Below are 27,012 nucleotides of genomic sequence, written 5' to 3' on the forward strand. Positions count from 1 at the left end.
CATGTCAATCTCAGGCTCTAACTACCCTCACTTGTGAACATGACCTTGAAATACTTAAAATCCATTATCTGGGGCAACTAACCCCCAACCTGTGGGGCGCAATCCACCATTTTCTAGCAGGCCATGGACTCACACTTGACAGTTCTGGTTCACATTGGTGGAAAATCATCCCAGCACATGCTCACGGCCTAATGGAACCGACAGAACCACATCATCTGCAAAAAACAGAGATGCAATTCTGAGGTCCCCAAACCTGACACTCTTCTTCTCCCCAACTGCTTTAGATCCTGTCCATGAAAATCAGAAACAGTCGGTGACAACCCTGGCAGAGGCCCACACAAACCGGAAATATGTTTGACTTCCTTCTGAGAGTACAGTTATACAAGGACCAGATGGCTTGTACCAATAGCCCTGATATCCCATACTCCCACTATACAGCCTTCAGTCCCACTGTTTAAAAATGGGAACCACTATCCGAGTCTTCCAGTCTACAGGCACTGTCCCATCAATGCATGAGAAATTCTTCTGGAGGTGGGAGTTAAAGACCTTGCAGACAGGGGTCTCAACCATGCCTTCACAGTTCACCCTCACAACACATTTGGGTTTACCAGGTCTGTCTGGCAGTTTCTACCGCCATCTGATCCAACTCAGTACCAGATGGTGGTCAGTTGAAAGCACTGTTCATCCCTTCACCCACGTGTCCAGGACATATGGCTGCAGATCTGATGCTACAACCACAAAGTTGATCATTGATCTTTGTCCTAAGGTGCTCTGGTACACTTACGAACCACCCTAAGCTCAAATGGTGTTTGTTGTGGCTAATTCATGACTATCTCATGAGTCCACTACTAGAGCACCTCTTGGGTTCCCAATTACCTCCCTCTAGGCTTTTCCATTGTTGCCCACATAAGGTGTGAAGTCCCCTGATAAAAATATAGAGTCCCCAGGTTGTGCCCTTTCTGGGACCCCATCCAAGACTCCAAGAAAGCTAGATACTCTGAACTTCTGTTCAGTGCATATGCACAAACAACAGTCAGAGCCTTCCTCTCAGTGACCCTTTCGCCCTGCAGTTGCCAACACAACAGTGCTCAGCTGGGGCTTGTGGGTAAACACATTATACATATTATTATCATGTAACTTCATGACTTTAGGTAATTTCCAGATTCAAGGTGTTATCCTGGAACTATAAGTAAACAACCTAATACATGAGATTGAAAGTAACCCTGGAAACAAATTTCCATTTTTCTTAAGACTTTAAGGACATCTCCTCCATGCTGGTTTAAAATTAAAGATTGGAAGTTCATTTTTGACTTTTTAAAATACCAGCTGACAAAATAATCGGTTGTCGGATTCTCACCTTTATAATGTGTGTCATAACCTTATTCCAAGAAGTGGATCCAAAGAGAAAAGCACAGAAGAAACACAAATATATGTGAAATAACCTAAACCGGTCTAACTTCGGCAGGTAGTGTGTCTGTGTAAGATCAGATTGCTTTTAATAAAAAAAAGCTGACTCAGAAAATAAATGTTGTATGGCCTTTAAACCCAAAGTTGAGGTAAAAATTTGGAATTCCTGAGTGCAGTGTTCAGTTCAGAGAGCATATTTTCTGTAAAGCAAGCTGTTTTGACCTTGCATTTTTGATCTTTTGCTACCTTAGTCATATGGAGTTTGGCCGTTGGTTCTTTTATCCAATTTGTTATGACAGCAGGTTAGCAGTGGTCAGAGTACAACTTTTAGCCCCTCCTGCTCGGGGCAAGTGGCAGCACTTTCATCAGAATTAGTTCAATTTTTCTTTGGGAGGTACTGGGCTACACAACCTGGAGTTGCAGCTTTTAACAAGGTGTATGTGCTGGCAACTACTGTATGTGTGTTCCAGAAGTTGCTGATTTAGTCTTATCTTTGTTTCTTTGGTGATTAACTTCACACTCATGAGGTTTCTTCAAAGCTTTTCACTGATAAGTATCTTGGATCAGAACTGAAATGATAAAATGAGTTGTTTTCTGCCATCAACGCTCTCATATTGGCTGCAGACATACTTTGTATTCCAGTTCCAGCTGTCATAAATGCAACATTATGTTAAATAGATAGTGGTTGACCATTTAAATTTCTTTTTCTATATCAAAACCACACATAGGCGACACAACCACACAGGAGGAAGATAGCTTCATTTCAGCATCACATTTCAGCTTACCTCTCTCTTCAATTTGAGTATTCAAATGAAGGATGCCATGCACTCCTCTCCCTTTGAAAACACAGTATTCAGAGTAAAATTTGCACTGTTTTGCCAAATGTCACACAAACAAGACACGAGGAAGGCCAGTTTTAATTCATAGTGTGCTTCTCTGTTAAGCTGAATGTGGAATTGCAGGAGAAAGAATGCACAAAAGTATTTATAGGATACTTCACATGGAAATCTTCCTCTAAACACCTTGGATTTTCTGGTGGTAGAATAACTTTGCATATGAGTCAAAGCACTGCCAAGTGCAATATCAGCTCAAAGAGCTGTGCCTTGGGCAAATGTTCTCCAAACACATGGGGAAAGAATGCATATAGGATGCCAGCTTGGTCTTTATTGATTGAACATCTGTATTCTTTGGTGCCTTGAGTTTCACTGCAGTTCGGCTTCCCATGCTGCCTTTGACATATCTATTTGTTCCTCTTGTAATGTACAGTATGTGTTAGGTTTTTACATGAAAGTAGAAATGCATAGTAGCTTAAAAGCTGTAAGAGGGAGATAGGGAAGAAGAAAAGTCTCCCTCTTTTACAGCATTTAAAGCTTTATTAGTATTCTTCATTTCTGCTCCACATACCTGCTGCCAGGACTAACATTGTCTTATCATCTTAAAGCTGTCAGATGCAATCACTTACGAACACATTCAGGCATATTATATTGAATGAAGCACTGGGGATTCATATAAATACAGCATGTAAGCTGCACTCGTGGTCGAGGTCAGCCATATCAGCTGTCAGAGGGAAAGAGAAGAACATGAAGAGGCAACAAAGGCTGAAAGTCTTTTGTTCATGCAGCTTCACCGTTTTTATGACACTTTTTTGCTGCCACTTTGCTTTGTCTCTCATTTTGAAACACATTCTCCATGTGAGCAATGAGGTTATTTCTCGCACCACCTTGTACTTTATTCATTTCAATGTATATGTCTGTCATGATGGGGCTATTAAGGAAAACATCTGTCAGCTGTGTAAGTAGGAGCACATTTCCGTCCCAGGTGACAATCATAGTTTCAAATGATACCAGGGTTTTGTCAGGATGTTTTTTTTTTTCTGTCTTCTCACTGGCTTTCTCTCTTTTTCTCATCCTTTTTTCTTTCTTTCTTCATCAATTCACTTGCACCTCGGTTCAGGCTGTGTCGGCATGGTCGAGGGATTTCTTACATTGCCAAAGCACAGAGTGACATAAAGAATTAAATTTGCTGTCTCTCTCTCTCTTTGTCTTTTTCTATCGCTCTTTCTCTGTGTCTCTCTCTTCTGCTCTTTCTTTATTCCACTTAGTTGGCTTTAGGCGAATTATGCAAAAGTACGGTGTTGCTATGTAATGTGTAGAAAAGAAATTTGCCTCTGCATTTGTATATCCTCTACCTAAGGGCTGCTATAATGATTACTTTCATTATAAATTAATCTGTTTATTTATTTATTTTTTTGACTGATCAATTAATCTTTTAGTTTATACAATGTACAAATTATGGAGAAAAATGACTATTAAAATTCCCAAAAGCCTAAGGTGTTGTTTTTAAATGACTAGTTTAGTTTAACCAAGAGTTCAAATCCAAAGATGTTCAATTTATAATGCAAATCTTTAAATTACATAATCGTAACCAGCATTCCTGCCACATTACTGACTTGAAAGGGAAATTTAAAATTTTCTTTACATCTCCCTTGATTCACTTGTTACCTTATTATTCAGATCTCCTTAAAGTTCCTCTCCAGACGTGTTAAACTATGTAGAAATACTTCTGCTATGATTAATATTTTGTATATTTTTCCCAGCTAAAAAATGAAAAAAATCAAAAACTTGGTCTGGAAGCACATCTACACTTACTTCCTCACTGAGAAATGATGAGTCTATTGTGACTAAAATCGACAACCAGCGGACATATCGGGGCAGTTAGCGTAGTTAACATCTTTTATTTGTTTATGTTGTTTATGTTAGCTTGGAACTGGCAGTGGCCAACACAGTGTTAGTGGTTGTGCAAATGCAAACTCTCTCTCTCTGTACAGACAAGGTTTCGGGTTTATTTTTGCCCCTCATTCCCGTGAGTTGGCAGGATTGGTTCTTTAGGTTATGTAGCTTATGAAACCCTGGTTGTCTGTATCAGTTTCTGTGAGACTGTCATTGGTTCACTGCAGTTCCAAGGAAGAAATACGCAATCATAGCACTGACTGCTTATTTAAAAACTTGATTTTTCAGAGAATCTTATTAACAAACTGCACTATGAGTATAATGCATATACTAATCGCCCCTTTTGAATTCATTGTTGTTGTTTGTTTATGTGCAGGGAGTTTGGGAGATGGAAGGTGAACAACTTGGCTGTGGAAAGGAGAGATTTCTTGGAGTCTCCGTTACCTCTGACACCTGAGTTCATCAGGAACATCCGACTCCTGGGCCGCAGGCCCACCACCCAGATGATCACTGACAACCTGATCAGGAAGTATGGGACTCACTTCCTGTTGTCAGCTACACTGGGAGGTAAACAAGGAATTAAAAGTTATTTTATGTACGTCGGTTGATTGCATTGTTTAGATATCTTTATGGTATAAATAAACTAATGCATCTTTGTTTTTGCTTGTTCACTAAGCCCCACACACCTTTACTTTTTCATTTCAACCTTTGCATTCAAGCTCAGTTTGTATCCAATTTAGAAATTCATTGGTTTTTGGAACAACAGATCCTTGACTTCACACAGATGTAGACAAAAGCAGGCTTTGTATTTTTTTTAGCAAGCAACCATCATTTTTTTGCCGGGTGAAATGACATCTGTCACTGGCAGACTTTATCATCTGTAACCAGTCAGATAATTAGAATGAATTCTGTGAGTTTGACGGAAACTGTGTCTTCGGTTGATTTTATAAAACGTTTCAACTCACTTGACAGAAAATGAAAACCTGAAAAAGGTCTACATAGGTGATATAGCAATTATGCTGAAAGAGAATAAAGCTAAAGCTTATATGGAAAGTAGATGATCCATGTAGAATACATTGAAATGTGGGAGCAGTATTCTTCTTTTATTCCACGATAGAGTTAGTTATCCCAAGTATTATAGTAAAGTATGAAGAAGATATGCTATTAGGAATTGCATCTGTCCCCAATGATATAGGCTTTACGTTGATAAAAGCTTTTAGACTCTACTCTCCCAGGTGTCATGTGGAAAACAGATGGACATGGCACAATAACTTGGTCATAGTAAATAAATGAATAACAAATCACAGCAGAATAATACACCACTGGCAGCACAGAAATCACTCCTCCGAGATGTATAAATACACGTAAAAGCCTGTGTACTGTAAACCCGCCTCTCCCGCTCCCAGTCACACTCACCCAATTTTTGGTTCTGTGCAGTGTGATGAATGGACAAGCATTAATGGTCCTCTGAGTGGAGAAAAAAAAAGAAGAAGACGAAAAAAAAAAAACTAATTTAGGATGCCAGAGAGGCCCGGGCAGGTCTTGCAAAGCAGATTTGCTTTTACAGAGCAACACTTGTCAATTACTTTAGACCTGACTCCTAGGCTAGAAAAGGTTGCTGTTGTAAGTGGCTGCATATAATGCAACCCTGCTACCAGCTGCCTGAGCTGATGCAGCCCTGCACTCTGGCTCCCGGCCAGTACTTAGTGGTATGAGGAGAGGAGAATGAGGAGTTTGCCTTGGATTGTTGCCAGAGATATGCCTCTGTGCTTTTGAATGGATTGCCTCTGTGTTCAGAAACATATGGACTTAATGAAATTAATAAATAGATTGCGATATTAAGAGGGTGCCCTTCAGTGACTGAGGAAGAAAGGCAGTGGGCAGAAAAATGGCCCTGAAGCATTAACACTGCATTATGATGAGAAATATGATGTGCAGTGTCTTGGAGACTCGCACGGCAAAGAAAGTGTCCTGCTGCACCATGTATGCCCCACCCCCCACCCCACCCCCCCCAGACTCATGAGGTGCTGATTGCTATGATCAGTGGCTGCTGATACAGGGTGATGTGGCTTATCCTAATTGAGGTCAACTATCTCCGGTATCGCTGCGCTCTTTCTGCCTGGAGTTCAGCGGATGTGTCTCTTGGAGCAGAGCAGGTGGCAGGTTTTAAAATTATGGCAACATGTAGATTAATTGGAAAGTAAATTCAAAACACAAAATGTGCTACCGTGAAAAAGAGTGCCAAATACAGACACTCAGAATTATTAATTAACACTCATTAACAGCAAATCCAAGTGAAAAGATCTGACACGAGTTGGCACGCCTTTTGACTGACAAGTGATTTGTGGGAAGTGCGGTGCATAAACACCTCAGCAATGAGTGCTTAGCACTGACAACGGAGACAAACACCAAAAAAAAAAAAAATCACTTAAAACACTTAAGATATTAACGCTTTGATTTTATGTCAGAGAAGTGCGGCTCAGCTCAGCCTTCGAGAGGCTGAAAGTGAGATTATACTTGGAAGCCCCTCAATGGTGGCAGATAGTGTGACCACACTTAAAAAAAATTTTAATTTTCAAAAATTAATTAAATGTTATGTCCCCCTGCAGGAGAAGAGGCCTTAACGATATTTGTGGACAAGAGGAAACTGAGCAAGAAAGCAGAGGTGAGCGATTACTCGGGCAACTCCTCCACCGTGACTCTGGAAGCTCTGCACCAGCTGGCCGCCTCCTACTTCATCGACAGGGAGAGCACCCTGCACAAGCTGCACCACATCCAGATCGCCTCCACTGCCATCAAGGTACCACCTTTGCATCTCTGCTGTTGAGTTCCTGGGGGGCACATTCACACACTGATGCACTGATTTTTAAAGTTTCTATCCACTTTGATCTTCCACAACTCATCGATCAAGTCAACCGGATTTCATCATGAGAATAAAGTCAAAGGCTGGTCGTCCTGGCTGATTAGTGTGTCTCCCAATTCTTTTACCTTTGTTTCCATCTTTAGTGCAAAACAACTGCTTCCCTGTGTTGCTATACTTCCTTTGAAAATGATTTTGTTTCGCTAATACCGAGCCAATCGTATCATTTATTTATAAGAGAGGCAGGTAAATCTACAGTAACCACCAGAGACAAATTGGCAATTCACTTTGAAAATAGTTGCCAGTTTACAATTTTGACAGGCTTTAAATTAGCAAAGCAGCTAAGCCGGGCAAAGTTGGGACGCAATGGAGCAAATTATACCGTATTTGTCCGAATAAAACTGGCATTTCATGACTAACATTAACATATCTTCTCCACCACGTCTCAAGAACGGCACAGAGGCTGAGCGCTCTGTTCTAACCAGGCCTGGAATTAACAAACATAAGACCTTGTGCTCCTGTTTCTTTGCATCTCACTGGCTCTGATTGTAAACATGAGCATGCAAACAGTAACGGTACATGGTTTCTGGGTTTTAAGATTTAAGATTTACCTCTTGCTGCCATCTGGAGACGCTCACATGGGAATCTGCCCAGAGAAGCTTCTTATGAAAGCCTCCTTTGAATGAAAGAAAACCACAATTACCGTAGAGCTGGAAGCAATATGATGCGATATTCTGTCCAACACTATCTGTATCCTATATTAAAGGAGAAACATTTAAATGCATGATGCCTTTGGCACTGTCAATGCGTGTTAATAGAAGAGGATTCATCTGTATCCATAACAAATGCAATCATTTTCATGATTTATTTAACATTTGTAGATGGACTGCACTTATATAGTGCTTTTTTAGTCTTACCAACCACTCAAAGCACTTCACACATACTTGCCCAAGGTCGCTTTGAGACGCAGTCTGTAGGAGGCGGGGGTCGAGCCACTGACCTTCCGATTAGCAGAAGGTCTACCTCCTGAGCCACAGCTGCCCCCTGTACAATATATCATAATAAAGTGCTGCAGGAATGAGTCCTAAAACCTGCAAATTAGTTGCAACACCTCCTGTTCCCCCGTCCTGAAATCAATGGGTTTTTTGAATGGGTTTTTGGTTAGATGGCTGAAATAAGGTCTGTGGTTAACACAAGGACTAGACCTTTTCATGTTTGTTGTACGTCGCTTGAAAAAGGCCGGTCGCTAACAAGAGGCTAAATGAGACTACAGAGGTTGTCGGGGACGTTAAACGTCATCACACTGAACATGGAAACCGATCTACTCACCATGCAGTGCCTCTTTACAGCCTCACCGTGTTTGTACTCGCGCTCTTACAAACTGTTACTAACTGTGTAAGAGGAAAGGCTTTTGTGGAAGACGTAAGAGTTAAATCAAACTACAAGTTGGCGGTTTAGTGGTGGTGACAGTGAAGTCATACGACCATGGTGAAGTTTGTTTATAGTTTAATATTAACCTTTTTACCTCTGGTGATTGTAGTCAGGCTTCAAAAATCGTAGAAGCGGTGTTGATTTGTGAAGATTATCCTGCTGACCAAAACATGTCAGTGTCAGAAACTTTTGTTTGTCACAGAGCTTATTTTCTGCAGTAATCGAGAAGTCCATGTAAAATCCCATTGAGCTTTTTGGCGAGGTAACCGGGGCGACGCTAACATCCTGTTTGGTCATCTCCGCAGCGCTCTATGATACTTGGAGATCAAGATTCAAGACAACTTAATTACCATTTTCTGACAACAAAAAATATAGTTACAAATCCAAGCAGGTGCCGAGTCATCAAGAAATAATGAAAATGTCAAATATAGCAGAATGTATAATTATAACATTTAACAAGGAAGAAGCTGAGGAATCAAGATGTGATATGAATATCATTAAAAACGTTGTACTTGGTCTCCCTAACCTGGATGTACATTCCACTCTCTTCGCAGTTTTCAATTTTAATTTCAACTCCCAAGTTTAAATCTGTCTGTTGCTTCCAGGTGTCATTTGCAGTGAAAGAAAGTGCCTTTCCAAAAAGCCGTAGATGATGTGTGTGTTATTGCCGTTGTTAACGATTTCCTTGTTATAACACAATGATAACAGCGATGAAAATAAAGCGGGAGATGATGCTTTTTTATCAGCCTGCTTGTGATGAGATATGATCTTCAGCCGCCGTGAGCACACTGAGTCTGGAGGAAGCGCCGTGATGAGCACATATGGCGAGGGGAAGATAAATGAATCTGGTGAAAACACAGCTCATGACAGGTTTCTGCCTCCGGTTGTCACCTTCAGGTAGCAACGGGGTTAATAGGGTGACAGAAGGGAGGATGACCCTCCTTTCGGCCTTTTTCATTCCTCGGGAACACGGCGGTAGTCGGCTTGTGAAGTGTGGCTTTCTCTGCTCTAGCAGAACATGAATCAGACTCCCTCTACTTATATCAAAGCGCCGCACTCTCACTACATTGTGTTCAGGGAGGGTATTTCTTTTTGCAGCTAAGGTGGGCACATCTGCGGTGCAGAGGCAGATGCTTTTGTCTGTTTCATTTCTTTGGGAATTAGAATTTTTTTTTTACTTTTTTTTTGTAGCTATAGAGAGGAAAAGAAGAAGAGAGAGTGTGCTTTCATGCTCCAAAGGCAGTCATCTGGCGTAACTGACAGGTGGGAAGAGGAAAGAGGAGAGATTCACCTCCATCACTGGTAGAAAGTGAGTCAAAGAGAGCGACAGATTCCTCCACACTCGTTTCCACAGGGCGTTGCCCCCACCACCACCTCCACCCCTCCCACACACACACACACACACACACACACACACACACACAGTTAGCGGAAGACATACAACCGTCCTCTGCATGAATTTGAAATCAAACAAGTTGATGAATGAATGAGAGAGGGCTGGCGAGGCAAAGCCACTACCACCACCTACATCCCACATCCATGCTGTTCTCCATGCGAAGGGGAAATTTAAGCTCATTTTGGAGGGAAAAAAGCCTGTTACTGTTGTGGTGTGCCGGGGATTGTGCTGTGCGAAATCTGGTCCTTTTTAAAAGAAGTCACGGCACAGACCGGCTTGTTTGTTCAATGCAGTCCAGTTGTTCGAGAGCGGCAGGGATCATTTTTGTTTCCATTTGAGAATTTCCTTGACTGAATCGATGGCAATATCCCCACCTGACTTGGGCCGTATTTGCCGGGCTGTCTGCACACGCTGATGAACAAGGCGACAAGAGGCAGCAGGAATCTTTGCTTTCATATTTTCTTCTCAGGGACAGCCTCTCGATTTGTGTTGTCTTCTCATTATGGCAGAGAAATAGGACTTTTTTTTTCTTCTGTGTTCACCAACCGTCTCATGACCGGACTGATCAATTGTTGTCTGGACTACTGCGGAGTACATCGACGGCAAACTTGATCATCCATTATCACACTCTCACCTTTTCTGTTACAGCATATTTATGGCAGAAGAAGATTGCAGCCATTAGATTACTCATCTGCTGTATGTGGCAGGGATCACATTTGCCCGCTTTGTTGCTTCTCTTGCTCCCACCGCTGATCAAATGAGTCGGTGAAAGACTTTTAGCGCTGTGGCACCTGGAGAAAAAGTCATTATGAGGAAAGAAAACAAAAAAATCGCAGCAGGACTACTCTTATAAAGGCTTTATGAATGGTTTATAACTAGTTTATTAATTAGCTTGTTAACACTTTATGAAGCATTTATAAACTGTTATAACACATTAGATAAAACTAGGGGTAACAGTGACGTGTTGCTTGCCAAATAGTGAGCCCACATGTGTCTGTACTGTTAAGCCTCATGTCTCATTAGTTACTGAGATGTCTTTGTTTTCTCCATCATACCAGCATTTTAACCTCTTGCCTCATTAGTTTTTTTAAGATACTAGCATTTAACCACCATCAGAATCTTAATGGTCAAAAAAATGGTTAATTTGGTAGATCAAACTATGGAAAATCAAATTATCATATCAAATGACCAGATTCATCCTTTTAAGGCCTTGGCAGTATTGTTTACCTTGACACGCTCTCAGCAGCCGTCCTCATTATAATCAAGATCAAGAGATTAACACGGAGATGCTTTTGCTGGTTGGTCTCTTCTTTAGGACTTTAGCCTTCCAGGTAGAACACAGGTGGTAACCGTCCTTTACTTGGTGAACTGCTTCCCCATCCTTTGTCCCACTTTTCACATATCTGTGGCCTGTTGTTCACGGAGTTGATTCTCCCCCAATCCATCTTGATTTTTCATGGCATCTCAATTTTACAACCATTTATTTATCAGTTATTGTAGTAAGTAAGTGTAAAACTCACCATCATTTATTAGTGAATCGTAATAAAGCTCCCTTTTACCAATTATAAATACTTGTTACTCATTAATAAATGATGATGGGTTTTACACTTTACAATAAGGCTCCTTTTTACCAGGTATAAATGGTAGTAACTCTTTAGTAAGATTAATGAGTAGTAAGCATTAACTTGATCTTGCCAAATAGTGAGCCTATATCAATGTATGAAAACTGTGTTCTAACTTGTTTATAATTTATTTTATAATTGTTTATTTATGATTTATAAAGTGTTAACAACTGAATTAATAACGTAATTATAAATCCTTTATAAGGGTAGTCTTATTGTAAAGTGGTACCAAAAAATAAACAAAAGAAAGGCACAAATCTTCGATGGAGTTCCCTCATTCTTTCACCCAGCCAAGACCCAGGTGGCCAATAATGTCCTATTAAGTAGTTTTTGATATACCAGAATGTATCTATAGTGAATAGCAGCTGCTATGCAAAGCGGAAATTGAATGCTCTGCTCATCAGTCAATATTTTGCCATATGGCATATCATATGGCATATCAAATAATTCCTTATATGGATGCAGTATTCATGTGGTCTGAAGCCCAGAGTTGTATCTCATTTCCTCACTTTCATATCAGCATTAAAATCCCTCATGAGGGAAACAAGGGATAAAATGTGATATAAATATTATAGCTGTAGAATTACACTCAAATTATCTCCATTTTTCCTTTTCCTCCCATTCACAGAGGATATTTATTCCTCCTCTCACAAACCCGTTTCCACTGGATTAGGCTTTTGATTAAAGAGCCCCACACTGAGTTTTCACTTTCCCCCTGCAGCACCGGCCTCATATGAGTTTCCCCCCCATCAGCCCTTCAGCCCTCTATGACTGTGTTACTGATCGACTGACCCTCATTGTCTCGCCTCATCCATCTGTCACTTTGCAACCAACTGTCCTCTGACAAGCCTGACCAGGACAAATCGCAGAACAAAATATGGTGTCCTGCGACCACAAAGAGAGAAAAATGAGAATCAGTTAGGCGCTCCCCGCCGTTGTCACGGCAAAGAGAAAGGAAAGCACTGAAGTAAGATCTTCTCTTGCAAATGAAGTGAAAAAAAGGATGCTTTGCCGGAGCTGCTTTGTGGCAAAAGGTCAATCGAAACGTCTTCAATCAGTGACTAGACAAAAAAAAAAAAAAAAAGAAACACAGTGTAGCACTCTAGCAGAAAAATGAGTGCAAGAAAGCACTGTTACAGCAATTCAGAAGAATCTAAATAAGCTTACTCTAGTTTTCTCTTTCTTTCACATTCACAAGTAAAATTGATTGTGTAGAAACTACTTCATTTACAGAGAGAAGACAAAGCCCTTCATGTCACACAGGGCTCCTCTCTAACCAATTTTGAATCAAGTTAAGAAGTAAAAGTTAAAATATGTGTGTGTGTGTAAAGACATATAATTTAACCATGAGCCAACCAATGAGCTTTTTATTTGTTGTTGCCCAGGTGACGGAGACCCGCACAGGTCCTCTCGGATGCAGTAACTATGACAACCTTGACTCCGTTAGCTCTGTGCTGGTCCAGAGCCCTGAAAATAAAGTCCAGCTACAAGGTTAGTCTGTTTTTTTTTTTTTTTTCACTGCTTTTATTGTGATTGTCATTACGTGTTCAAGTGTATTATGCACGTGGGATAAACATCAGTAAGAGTTTGGCATACAAATATATAGATATATAGATTTTTTTTATAAGCTCAGGCAGTAGTATATGTTGCCACTACACTTTCACTGTCACTCCCCAACTTCACAATTTGATGAAGGTACTAAACCCAGCTCGGTTTTACAGGCTTGCAGGTGATCCTCCCAGACTACTTGAGAGAAAGTTTTGTGCAGGCTGCTCTCAGCTACATAGCCTGCAATGGAGAGGGCGAATTTGTCTGCAAGGACAACGACTGCTGGTGCAACTGTGACCCCAAGTTCCCAGAATGCAACTGCCCCTATATGGACATCCAAGCCATGGAGGAGAGCCTGGAGAGGATCACGGAGACGTGGGGGATGCTCTATAAAGAATTTGAGGAATCAGGTGAGAAATGAATGGAGTCTGCATCTTGCGTGCCTCATCCTAAATGCAGGAAAATCAAACTTTTAGGGTATAAATCATTAATGTGACAGGGAGCGAGGATGAATTCAAGTGTTTTATCTCCACCGTTAAATCTGAGTGAGGATGCTATATGTATGTTCCTCCCTACTCTATGATTTATAGGTGAACTATAATAGCAGGTTGTCAATCCTGGGTCCCGGTTCACGATCTGCATATAGAAAATTAACAACGCGACAGAACCGGATTAAAAAAAATAAACAGCTTTCGGCTCAGGTAGTTTACAATATGTATGGAGCAGATTAATCAGCTATAAAAACCCATTTATTGCCAGTCTGGGTTTTCATATCACCGGGGAGACAGAGTTTGAATGGAAGCTCTTAGCATAATGTTTGGTTATTATTGCTGTGCTCGGTCACCCTGCCTTGGTGGTTATTACTCAGGTGAAATCAAAATGGATGTCTTTTTTTTTTTTTTTTTTTTCCACTCCTCAGATTTGGCTGAAATATCCCTAAGTGCAATTACTTTCAAAGTTTATGTTTTAATAGCAGGGTGTGAAATGAGGGCAGGAGTGTGCCTAGAATGCAGATAACCTGCAAGTGTCATAAATGTGTCCTTCAGCGCGGGATATCACAGATTTCTAGCTCCCCGCCTTATCAGCAGAAGAACTGCTGACAGTAAAGAGATCAAGAGGTAGCGATTCCTGCCTCATGCCTGTGCTATTGTCATCCTTAAAGCAAATGGAAGCACACGAAAGGAAATGATAGAATCAGAAATGTGTCTCCCATTAAAATACTTATATATTGTTTTGGGCCTGACCCCTTGTTTAGCTGATTCCCACATTTCAGAAATTTACATACTCTTGCCCATATAAAATATAGTTTCCTAAGTGGTTGTTGCATTGAACATAATGTTCTTACTTCTTAATAATGTGCAGTGTAGGCGATGATGATAAAGGTAGTTCAGATAATGATGGTGAAAATGACGAATGTAACAAAAGTCATCACCGTCTATAAAACTGACTAGACTTATTATATGTAAATTTTGTTAAGTTGCGTTCTGACATTCTCCCAAATGTTTCCATCACTTTTCAAACCTAGAGAAATACATGATTTTAATCATGGTAACAGTTTAATTTGGTCGGATGTCAATGACCTCATAGCCCCTATGTGCGTGTGTCGGTGTTGTGGTTGCCTGCCAGTGTCACGGGTTTGGGGGGTAAGTAGGATCCAAATGCAGTCAACTTTTGGGAGATCGGTGCGCAGAGGTTTATTTAGTAAACGTGAACGTGACATGAACAAACCCCGAACGAAACTAAACAACCAACACAGACAAAGGGGAGCACAAAGACTAGATAGACACAGGAGGCGAGGTGATTGCACACAGGTGAAACACATTAGGGCGGGGCAGACAATCACCACACAGAAACAAGACCAAGACAAGAAGCAAAACACAGACACACAAGGAAACCAATACAAAATAAAACAGGAAGTGCAAAAAGTCCAAAATAAAACTAACAAAAAGTGTCTGCCATGGCAAAACATGACAGCCAGAAGCTCAAATTTGACCTTTATCCAGTTTTGAGCCACATTTTTAAAGAAGGATTGTAGTCATTTGATGTCTGATGAAAAAACCAAGCAAATGTTCAGCTCCCAGCCGCTTCAGGACATCCTGTCCTGTGTCCGCCGAAGAGCATCTGTGAAACACTGATTTTTAAAGTGAAACTGCTTTATTCAGTGTTTCTACCAGTTTTAAATTCCCCTCCATTTGTTATGGAGAGGAGAACACATTTGTGGATAATTATAATAATAAAAACTTACGGAACGTCTGCATCAGAATTTATCAGTGAAACAATCTAAATAAAGGTTATCAGCAGTCTCCCAGCTCCAAGTAAAAAACCCCTGAATGACTGACACTGAAGGAGTCCAAACTGGGAGAAGCATAGGACATACTGTAGGTGGTGAAGACAAAGACTCCCATGATCCCACGCTATTTCACAACCTCACCGTCTTTTTTATTGTTGATTATATTATATTATTATTGATTGAGAGACCTATAGAGGCAGACATTACATACTGTGCGTTTAAAATTCAACATTTGCACACTCAAATAGAAACATCTGCAAACACAATGGTGTGATGCAGCAAGCAGAGAGGTAAAAATAACTCTATGTTAATTAGAGCATAAAGGCTGTTCACCTTTAAGGAGATAATAATGGTCATGACAATATTAGTAGGAGCAGTAGTCATTCTGTATCAGTGATGCTATATTAAGCACTTAAGAAAATATTAAACATTATAATATCTTGGTCAAAATGATTATAATAACTTGGCATAGCTTACTCTGTCTTATACTGTTAGTGTTTGTCTAAATTAAGACCATGGTTCCCATAAAATATTGTGCTTCCTGCAGCAAAGTGGACCCTCTTTCATCTTTTACCCTCTTAAGTGACATCCTGGGTGCTTTTGCTTTCCTTTTTTGCTTTACTGAATATGATCAAAATGTCAGAAGTGACTTTTCAAAGCACCACCTGTCAGATACTGTGTCCCAATTCAGGTACTACAAAGTCTGCATCTCTAGCCCAAATAGATCAGTCTGCCAAGGTCTGTCCGAATTCAAAGGCTCCTTCAAATGTGACTGAGAGATGCAGCCCCCTGTTTCCTCTATATAGAGGATGCAACTGCTGCATCATCTTGACTTCTGTAGCACCGCACAATCCAATGTTCACTTGTCAATTGGTTAATGGAGCATTGAGATGATCCTTGTCAAGGTATTCGTTTTCAGGCGGTCATTATTGACATGAAATAGGCATTCAGGATGTAAACATAGGACAGAAAAATCAAAGTTAGACCACACAGACATGGTGCACTACTTGCAAGTTCTCCATAATGTGTTGAAGTAAAATATCACAACTCATAATGAACATTTTTATGTGGTCACTTCTGTTGTAACAGATGAATTCAAGGCGTTCTATGCGAGGCTGCCCCAGAACTACTTCCTCAACGTGTCAACCATCCAACACTTGTGGACCCTGGATAGCTTGTTCCAGTGGCGATATGAGCAGCTGGAGAACAGCATGCGGGTCCTCTCCAAACGAGCCCAGAGGGTCATCTTCAAGCTCTTCAGTCTGAGTAAAAGATGTCACCGACAGCCCCAAGTCCGCCTACCAAGAGAACGGTGAGTTTTGATTTGAATCTACGTACATCTGATACTTTTCTACAGTTTTATCATGTTTTCGTCAAAGATATGTTTGTTTCTTTTTATATTAAACCATTGGAGATGCACAGTTCTGGCCTTTTTTTCACCAAAGCTACTGTACATCGAGTCAGGGCCTGGAGTTTGCTCTATTAGCCTCGCAATAAACCTTTAGTTTATGCAAAGGATTTCCCTTTTTAAATGTTTCATATTTTACATTTTCCCAGTGTTGTATTTGAAGTGTTGATATCCATAAGAAGATATATATGTGGTTTTAAGAAACAAAGAACCATTTCAATGCAGTTTAATCTCCTCTCTCTCTGAGCCTCTCTTCTGATTGGCTGACTGAGTGATCAAATAGAAATATAACAAATTTCAGGCAAACACTCAGAGGAACCAAATCTGGCGAGGTTGGATGGTGGGTCCAGGTGGGCTGGGCTTGGTGCATGGCTGAGGGCGGTGACTGCTTTGTGGTGACATCACAAAGTCACAGATGTCCTGACGGCTGGTTTTAAGGCTCAGTTTCTGAATACAGGCTGTGTGCTTTTCTCTGTGTACTGACTCTTTGATACTTTCACAGTATTAATATAGAACTTTGACCTGCTTTATAATCAAACAACACATGGAAATCTCACTTTATACAATATGGTACCTTTAATGCCTTTTGTATAACGTTCGCCATCAAATATACTGATAAATGCTGGAATGCACTCATCGAAATGCCAGTAAAACAAGCTAGACAATTGTTAACAGACACTTCTTTTCACTCATGGATCAGATCAACATAACCTTGCTTTCTTTGCTGATGTTACAACAGTAAACTTCATCCAACACTTGTGGTCCCTGATTCCACAAGTCTCTTCTCCATTAAATCTTTATGAAGCTTCATGAAATTTTCACAAAATCATGAAATCTTAATTCCATTTCATTGGACTTCATCTCCATGAAATCCTCTGAAATCCCTCTGAAAATAGATTCTCTGCACTGGTTTCTGGCTACAAAGGAGGACATTCTATTTTTTATTTTTTTTGTTACAATTTTATATCATTCAGAGTCTTTTCAAATTATATATCAGATGAAATTTGTTCATTTGTAACCTAATTATAAATTTATACTACAAAGCACATTCACCCCCATCGTTTCATGTCTTAAACAAGGTTTTTTTTCTTTAAATCTTTTTCATAACCAATTTCAGACTAGTGTTGAAAGACTGAATAGCATAATTCCTTCTCATACCCACATACTTCTGTGGGTATTTCCCAAATGGCCAATGTGCCTGTTCCAAATATTTCTCATCGCATTTTCTGTTCTGCCACATCTTTTGTTAAAGTTTAGTTTAGGCAAACTGAACTATTTGCCCTTAAAAATTACTTTTTAGGAGCAGGGGTGGAAATAATGAGTTACATTTACTCTTGTTACTGTAATAAAGTATGTTTTTAAGTAATTTTAAAAATCAGTAATTTCACTTTTAGTGAAGTTTTTTTTTTTTAACTCGAGTTTACTTCACTACATTAATGTCAGAATAGTTAATCATTGAGGGTAAAGGGCTGTGAGGGTGCGTTTGCACCTGTGCTGGGTCTAAATATGCAATAAAGTGAAGTATAGTGTCATCATGCGCCCATGGTTGAGATTAATATTACATTGGCATAGATAGAAAAAGGTCCAATCCACCTTAATCAATTACTGATTGCACCACCCAGTGACCACGGTAAGTGTCCTAAAGTGTCCCAAATCAAACACACCTGCCATGGTATATGACCAACAGGTACATGCTGTTAGCAATGTCAGCAATGCTAAAATACTGGATCCTTCAGCTGTGATTTCTATGGTCACTTCTAGCATCGGTGAGCTGTGCACCACCTTTCTACTGTTTCTGACGATCCCTGCTGTGACTGCAGAGGTCATTCAGCTCAGTGTTTAATAACTTGGAGGAGCACAGTGAGACCAGGGGGGCTGAGTGGACTGGTGATGTTTGACAGTGGCAGTGAATGAGCAGTGAAGTTGGATTCAGAACAGATTGTGGAGGACTTTGTGATGCACAAAAAAAAAAAAAAAATCACAGAGTAAAGTTCAGACAGGTGTGTGCAACAAATGACTGATTTGTCTAACTCACTGTTCAGAGAACAGCATCAGCAACTACTGCGTTGCCTAGTAACATAGCATTTTGTCTGTGTTTGTTGGCTGCAGACATTATGGAGTTTATGTTCTTTTTACATCTCTGCCTTTTCTGCTGCTTTATTTGGCTGTTAAATACTGTATATAAGAAGTGGAAGGCATTTTGATTCATACAGCTTGATATTGCCAATTAAAGTCTATGAAAACATGCTGTGGTATTCAGATGTATTGTATGGATTATTTTGTCCCATTAATAGCAATGAAGGTAGTCTAAATAACATAAACACATCTCTGTACAATGCCATACAGCTCAACAACACCACACACTACATCCTTTAGGAGGAATCGTTGCAGGACTGTTACATTAGACGGCCTTTAGTTTCAGCTAGATGTACCTAATAAACTGCCAAATTAATGTAATAACTATTTATATAGCACTTTTCAAAACAAAGTTACAAACGTAAAAAACTAAACAAAGCAATAAAAGACACAGAGAAGAGAGGCAATGTGTACTGCATCAGTACGTGTGTTAAAACAATGACATCAATAGATCAACAAAAATAAAGTAAAAGCAAAAGTAAGGACCGAAGTTGAAATTTAAATCAAGAATTAAAAGCTGCTTTATAAGTGTGGTCTATATTTATAATCATCAGTCGTATGCACCAGCTGCAAAGTGCCTGACTGGAATTTATTGGTTGCTTTTGAACATGTTCCACTAATGTTACAATTGATATCATCTTCACACACTGTGGAAAATGCAGTCTTAGGATGTAGTTTACAGCTGCTGATAACACACCTAGATACAAATTCTCACCAACCTCTCATGTGTGTAGGTTAGCTCTGATGATGACAGGCTAAGTTATGAGCACAGTCTGAGGACTGGTCTGGAATTTAGCTCTGTTGATTATGAGCTATAGGTTTTTTTTTGACAAGATAAGGGAGCTAATGAGCCAACGTACCATTTAATTACCAGGCTGATAAATGAAAGAAAGCAATTTGGATACAGTGGGCAATTAAAAATAAACCCAGTCATACTAGACGAGGAGGTAGTTTAAGTAACTTAGTGTTACAGTAGCCAAAGCATACTAGAAGCCTGTGTTAGAAGTTACGTTACCGGTCGAGTAAAGTAGATGACAACCCAGCTGTTGCTTCACTTCTTTCAATTGTGTTGTTATTGGTCCAAGGGTTGTTCTCTGTTTGTCACTTTCTTTTTTTGGCCTTTTGACCCTCTACTGATCTTACAGTTTTCTTCTTATTTCTAACTCCGAGTTATTGGTTGGTGGTGGCACTTCCATTTCCCCTTGACAAATTTGTTGTGATCACCTTCCCTTTTGTTCTTTTCATTAGAAAACTATGAAGCTACCCACTACCGCCACACACTGAACCTGTGTTCAAACCTTGATGCTTTGGGACACACAACGGTAAATCTCCGGAGTGTTTTTAAGAGAAAAAATTTACATTTTGTACCTTAAAAACGGAAACGGATTAAAATCCACATTCGTATCGGATTCCTTCAGTGGTATCCTATCCTATGTCAGAGGGGCTGATCACTGAAGGTGATGAATCCAATCACCGTCAGTCACACTGTGTTAAGTTCGACTGAGCCACCACAGTAACGGCGGTTATGGTACACAGCACAACACATAAATCAGATGCCAGATTATTCTATTCAGTGCACTCTGTTCAATGTCCAGTCCATCTCTCTGTTTCTCTCTTTCTTTTCTCCGACTCGGTGTAACCCCCACCCACCACACACACACACACACACACACACACACACACCGTTCCTCCTTAATCCGTCTTGTTCTCTCCACCACATTGGCAAAACACACATTAATCACTGATCTTTGCAGCTGATATTACCACCCACTTGCCTGGAAAAAGGAGCGTCATCGCCCTCATCCAGGCAAGTGTTTATCTATGTTATTACCGTTGCGTCAACTGTGAAGCTTTGCCTTTGTTTTCGCTCTTCATCGAAATCTTCATACTCAGTGGAAGGAGACTGACAACAGGATGCCTGTCAGTTTGTCGGGGGGAGAGAAGCGGAACCTCTCAGGAAAAAAAAACAACAAAAAAAACCACTCACTCTCCCTTTACCATCCTGTTCATGGCACTTGAGGTAGATGAGAGATATATGATTCATTCTGCTTCCAGGGGGCTACTTTTCCTTCCGTGCTGACAATTATGAGCGAATAAGACAGTGGAAGCAGCAGCCAGCTTGGCTTTTAGTATTAGTAATGATAAAACTGCACAGTACACTTTGTGTTGGAACTTTTGCCATTAGGCATAATGATGCACATTGTCATTCAAGAGATGTATTCAGTGCTTCTGCTTTAATCAGCTTAGAAAACGCCTTTCTTATTCATAGGCTCCCCCCCCCCCCAAAAAAAAAGAAAGAAAAAAAAAGAGGTGTCAGATTTTTTTCACATACATCTAGGTCTTGAATGCTTCTCAGAAGGAGTCCTCTCAACTTTGTTTGAGAACTAAGAGTGTGCAATTAAGATTTGACTCTAAAATGTTGAATAGCTTTTTAATGAACTTGTCAAGGCATTCAGCCTAACACTGTGTCAGTCACATTATTTCCTACGGAGGAAAAGACGGCCAGGAGGTATGATTATTGCACATCATGATACTGAACTTCTTTTACATTATTCATGTTGATTCCTTTTGCTTGCTTGCTTTAGTATTGATTGACTGATTTGTATCAATAGCAGATATTAAAGATCCCAATTTGTATAAAGTGAGATTTCTATGTCTTCTTTGATTATAAAGCAGGTCTGGGTTCTTTATTAATACTGTGAAAGTATCAAAGCACTCAGTCCTCAGAGAAATGCACGCAGCCTGTATTCAGAAAAGGAGCCTTAAAACGAACCATCAGGACTGTAACTTTGTGATGTCACAAAAAAACAGGCACTGCTCTCAGCCATGCCCCAAGCCCAGCCCACCTGGACCCACCATCCAACCTTACAGTATTTGGTTTCTCTGAGTGTTTACCTGGAATCTGCTATAGTTTTATTTAATCACTCATAAAACAGTCAACCAATCAGAAGAGAGGCTCAGAGCCTCCTCTCTTCTGATTGGCTCACCAACCTGTTGTTAATAGAGCTCCAGAGAGACACCTGAGGCTACGTCCACCCTACTACGTTTTCATTTTAAAATGCCATTTTAAAACGAAAACAATCTCTGTTCACACTCACACACCTTAGAGAGCTTACATGCATAACCATTCACATACACTCACCATGCACAAGCTGGTGCAAACAGGAAGCAGATTGTCTCCTCTGCAGTTGATTAGTTGCACAAAATACTACAAATGAGGAACAGCAAAGGCAGTTGTAGCGTTAACATACAGAATTTAACTGCACAACAGCTGCTAGCAAAGACAACAAGGTCAGTAACGCTTGTAATTCGTTATTTATGGTGCTTTCACTACTGGTAGTCAAGGCTGATAAGACCCAATAAGGGAGCAACTGTGGGTGTCTATGTCATTGTTTCAAAATGTGTCTGTTTCCTTCCATTGAGACTACAATGCAACCCCCGAAGTTTTCAAACTAAGATGGGTCCGGGTCCAGGGCTTCCAAAAGTCTCTATTCTAGGTGCTTGAAAACTCCCCAGTAGTGTGGAGTCCAGGTGTAAACATAGCAAAAGAAATGAGTTTTAAAACTATAAGCTAGTAGTGTGGACGTAGCCTGAGAGAGGAGACGTAAAGCTACATTGAGATGGTTTGTGGCACTTGTCAACATCTCAAATATAACACCGGAAAAGTGTAGAATATGGCACCTTTAATGTACTGTATAGAGCAGAGGTCACTAATAGGCGGACCGTAGTCTGGATCCGGACCCAGACATAACCCAGACATGACCAGTGCCTTTACGGTACTCATGTGCCACTGCTCAGCCAATCATTTCGACTCGAGTCAGACCAATGTTCTGGACCTTTTGCTTGTGGAAATCTTTGAATTTTAATTAATTACCCCTGGTGTAGAGTGTGCTTCCAACTTTGAAGCAACTGTTTCGGGAAGGGCCTCCAACGTGACAATGCACAAAGCCATGTTATCCCAGTTTTGAAGTTGACAGATCTGCACAGATCTCTGACTTCAGCCCCAGCTAACAAGCTGGGGATGAACCGGAACTCTAATTGTGAACCAGGCCTGATCGCCAAATCGGCCCCTCACCTAATTAATGCTCTCGTGGCTGTATGTGAGCAAATCTATTTGGTTAGGTTTCAAAATCTTGTGGAAGGCTTCACAGGAGCGTATAGTGTGCAGTGCTGTCATAGTAGCAGATTAATACCAGTGGATTGAGACATGTTCAAAAATCATACGTAGTGTTATGTTTCTGTGTCCACATTATTTTGGCCATGTAGTGCACATCACTTCAGTATAAGTGTAATTATTTAAAGTAGACACTGGTCTTGTGTCAGGGAATCCACTGTGGGTTTAATTTGAAAGTCCACCAATCTTCAGCAAGTCAAAATCCCTGGCTTTAACTTTGTATTTGGCTGATTTAAATTTCAGTGTTTCTTGCTCCTTTAACACAGAAGTTAGAAGACACTGTGATTTACAGCAGAGGTTTGGAAGAAGACTTGCAGGGAGCAGAAAGGCTGTACATACTCACACCAGGGAACTAACAGCACAACTGCAGCCTTGTCTCGGCGACCGCTTTCCCTGCTGAAGCTGTCGGAGGTGAAATGCTTTGCCCACAGGTAGCGAGTGATGGAAAGAAAGAGCCCTTTCGGTTCATTTAACCATGACCGCTTTTTCCATTAGGGGGGTTTTTGATATTTAAATCTGTGATTTTCTGAACTCAGACTTGATACCCACTGCCAAACACACAATAAAATGGGGATACAGAGGAAGGATGCCCCAAATGTAATCCACCAAACATTTTCAGATTAGCATAAAGTTTACCACAATACACCCTCATCAAAGAAAAAGCTTTTTTTTTTTTTCTGAAAGGAAAGCCAGCGGTACTGTGCATTTCCTCTCATCAGCAAGCAAAGAGGATAAGAGGCATAAAGGGATCACAGTCAAGAAAGTGCTACAGACGGGAATCAAACTCCAGCCCACATGGGAGAATTATACGTATGTCTGAGAGTAAGTTACCCTACGGCTGCAGCGCACTTCTAATATTTATGTCACAAACTGATCAAAGACAACTTCCTCTCTCTCTCTGCTGTCTCCCGCTGTCGCTTCCTTTTGAAACACCAGTGTTTGTGCCCATATTCCTTTGCATGTGTAACCTACACTCATCAAACACTTAAGGACAACAAGAAACACGTATACTAGAAATACTCTGCAAGAATCTCAGGCAAGGTTGACTCAATAATGTGAAGGCATTCCTGCAAACACTTCCAAATAATCCTAAAGATGAATTATTGTTCTGGAACAATCTTGGGACCAATATCCTGGTGGAAATATCCAACTGAAAAGAAAAAAAAAGGTACACTGTGAATTTACATGGGAGAGCAAGAGTTTTTGCCTAGTTAAAATAAAACCGCACACTCTGTAATGTATGTAAATCCTAGATTCTAGAAGGATGGAAATTTTGAGATGCTGAAACCACTGTGTGATCGTACCATTAAAACACACAATTTCGAGTCAGGCAGGTCAGACTCAAACCTGATTTGAATATAAGACATATAAGAGGTTTAGATTAAAGCCAAATTTGAGTATATGACATCAGAATCGATCACATCATACGACCTTCATTAGCGGATCAGTTATCATGTGACCTAAATAATTTGGTGGAAAGTCTTACGTTGTATGCACTATACAGAGACGCTGTTGAAGTAATGGTTATGTAACAGAGGTTTCACAGAGACCCACAAATTGCCAAAACCATGCTCACTGGAATCCTCTCAGGCTTGTCTGCATGCTTTACCTTATGCTGATTATGTTTTTTATGTTTAACGAGCAAGCTGTCTGCAGACCCGACAGGTGCCCTGGACCTCATGAAGCTTCTACCTATCAAACTAGTTCAGTTCCTGTTCAATAACCACTCTCTCTCTCTCTCTCTTCTTCTCTCTCTCTTGTTTTCCCTCTCCCCCTGGTCCAGGCCTCAGTCGTACTGGCTGAGTCATTTCCAGTCTCTCCTGTATTGCTCAGAGAACAACCAGCTTGGCGCGTTCTCTGAGGAGCTTCACAGCTGCAGCTGCCGATACGAACACAGCCCCTGTCAGCTGCCTCCACCCTGCGCTGTTGGGGAAGGCTCGGCCTGCGCGGCGTGTGCACCCGACAACCACACCCGCTGTGGGAGCTGCAACCTGGGCTTCGCTCTGACGCAGGGGGCCTGCAGGCCCATGGTGGCTGACTCTACGGAGAACTACCTGGGATTCGAGACGGACCTCCAGGATTTGGAGCTGGGCTACCTGCTACAGAGAGCTGACCGTAGGCTAGAGGTATTTTTCTTTTAGCTTTTGTTCAGTCATGTGAGGCTGACTGAGAACAGAGCTGTCTTTCATGGCTGTAGCCTGGGGGGGATACATTTACACACAGGAGCCACAAACAAAGCCCTGCCCTTCTGGCAACTGAGGAACTTTATAGTTTCTCTATGTATTGGCCACGTTTTAGATGTTTAGACGTGCGCTGTTTACCAATGCCATCTGTGTGCTGTCTGTTTTTGTGTTAGGTCCACGCCATCTTCATCAGCAATGACATGCGACTCAACAGCTGGTTTGACCCATCGTGGAGAAAGAGGATGCTGCTGACGCTGAAGAGTAACAAGTACAAGTCCAACATGGTGCACATGCTGCTGGGAATATCCCTCCAGATCTGCCTTACAAAGAACAGCACTCTGGAACCTGTCCTTACTCTCTACATCAACCCCTTTGGAGGGAGCCATTCAGAGAGCTGGTACATCCCTGTCAATGAGAACAGTTTTCCAGACTGGCAGGCCACCAAGCTGGACCTACCCTTCGAATGCTATAACTGGACTCTGACATTGGGCAACAAATGGAAGACGTTCTTTGAAACCATTCATATCTACCTTCGGAGCAGGATAAAGACTCAAGATGGATTGAATGACAGTGTTTATTACGAGCCTTTAGAAGTGACAGATCCCGCCCGGAACCTGGGCTACATGAAGATCAACAGCATCCAGGTCTTTGGCTACAGTATGCACTTCGACCCGGAGGCGATCCGCGACTTGATTCTGCAGCTGGACTACCCATACACCCAAGGCTCCCAGGACACAGCCATGCTTCAACTCCTGGAGATACGAGACAGAGTGAACCGGCTGTCCCCTCCGGGTCAACAGAGGTTGGACCTGTTTGCCTGCCTCCTCCGACACCGACTCAAACTGACTGCCAGCGAGGTGGTTCGCATTCATGCCTCCTTACAGGCCTTCAGCTCCCGTCTGCCCAATTCGATGGATTACGAGACCACCAAGCTGTGCAGTTAACAGCCGCTTGATGGGAGATCTGGCCTCTAGATGGGCGCAAGGAGAACTCTTGGACAAGAGAATTGTGTCCATGGTGGCTTAAAGTTGTCCTCTGTCTCTATGGATTACCAAGGAGAGGACCAGCTCTGGACAGCTGAAGAATGTACTCATCTGGTTGTTTTGGTTTCTGTTATGTGGCCGACAAACTTCAGTGCTAAATTATAAAAAAAAATTTAAAAAAATTTAAAAATGAGGTGGATCAGCAAGAACATGCACAACAGTTTTCTCAAGAACAAACTCTTTAACAAAAGAATTCTGCAGTAGAAATTCAGATACCACTACATAAAGTTGAACCATCCTGTTTCAATATGATTCTGCTCATTTATACTGTAAGTACCAATGCCAGTATCAATGGACATTTTACAGTAAAACTGGTACAGTCTGTTTGTTTGTAATTTTTATATGTTCCTTTGCTTCAGTGACAGTGCACTTTCCATGAAGACCAGAATACAGTGGTGTCAGTAAAGATTTTGTAGATAAATTGATATTAAAACATCATGTTATAACAGATTCCAGCTGTTGGAACATTTTTCCTGATACTAGTTTTCTTATTTGTTTTGAAAAATACTCTTAAAGCATTTTGACAAATTAGTCAGGCTAAATGAACTGGATCCAAGTGATTGTAATAGTCATGTAGTTCTCTTCAGAATTTTTTTTTTTTTTTTCCTGCAATTACCTCGATGCGTCTTAACATTTTCTGATCACTTCAGTTAACAGAAGTTCACCCAGGAAATTTTCTTAGGAGCACAAATAACCCAAAACTCAAAGGGAAGAAAAACATACTGCACACTCTCACACTAGCAGCCTCAAACAAACAGTTTAAAAGTTTTTTCAAGCATTATGGT

The 27,012-nt window shown here is 40.9% G+C and overlaps 1 protein-coding gene across 1 annotated transcript in view; it reads left to right on the forward strand.

Moving 5' to 3' along the window:
- The window catches only part of LOC111227523 (BMP/retinoic acid-inducible neural-specific protein 3-like), a 37,340-nt gene extending 10,723 nt beyond the window's left edge, over positions 1-26,617 (forward strand). The window contains exons 2-8 of the mRNA XM_022753052.1: positions 4,513-4,703; positions 6,746-6,936; positions 12,831-12,936; positions 13,167-13,403; positions 16,373-16,595; positions 24,785-25,127; positions 25,358-26,617. Coding sequence (XP_022608773.1) covers positions 4,513-4,703; positions 6,746-6,936; positions 12,831-12,936; positions 13,167-13,403; positions 16,373-16,595; positions 24,785-25,127; positions 25,358-26,128 — 2,062 coding nt within the window. The 3' untranslated portion in view covers positions 26,129-26,617. The remainder of the gene's footprint in view (positions 1-4,512; positions 4,704-6,745; positions 6,937-12,830; positions 12,937-13,166; positions 13,404-16,372; positions 16,596-24,784; positions 25,128-25,357) is intronic.
- The last annotated feature ends 395 nt before the right edge of the window (positions 26,618-27,012 follow it).

This window comes from Seriola dumerili, unplaced genomic scaffold (assembly GCF_002260705.1).
Source record: "Seriola dumerili isolate Sdu_G_001 unplaced genomic scaffold, Sdu_1.0 BDQW01000189.1, whole genome shotgun sequence".
NCBI lineage: Eukaryota > Metazoa > Chordata > Actinopteri > Carangiformes > Carangidae > Seriola > Seriola dumerili.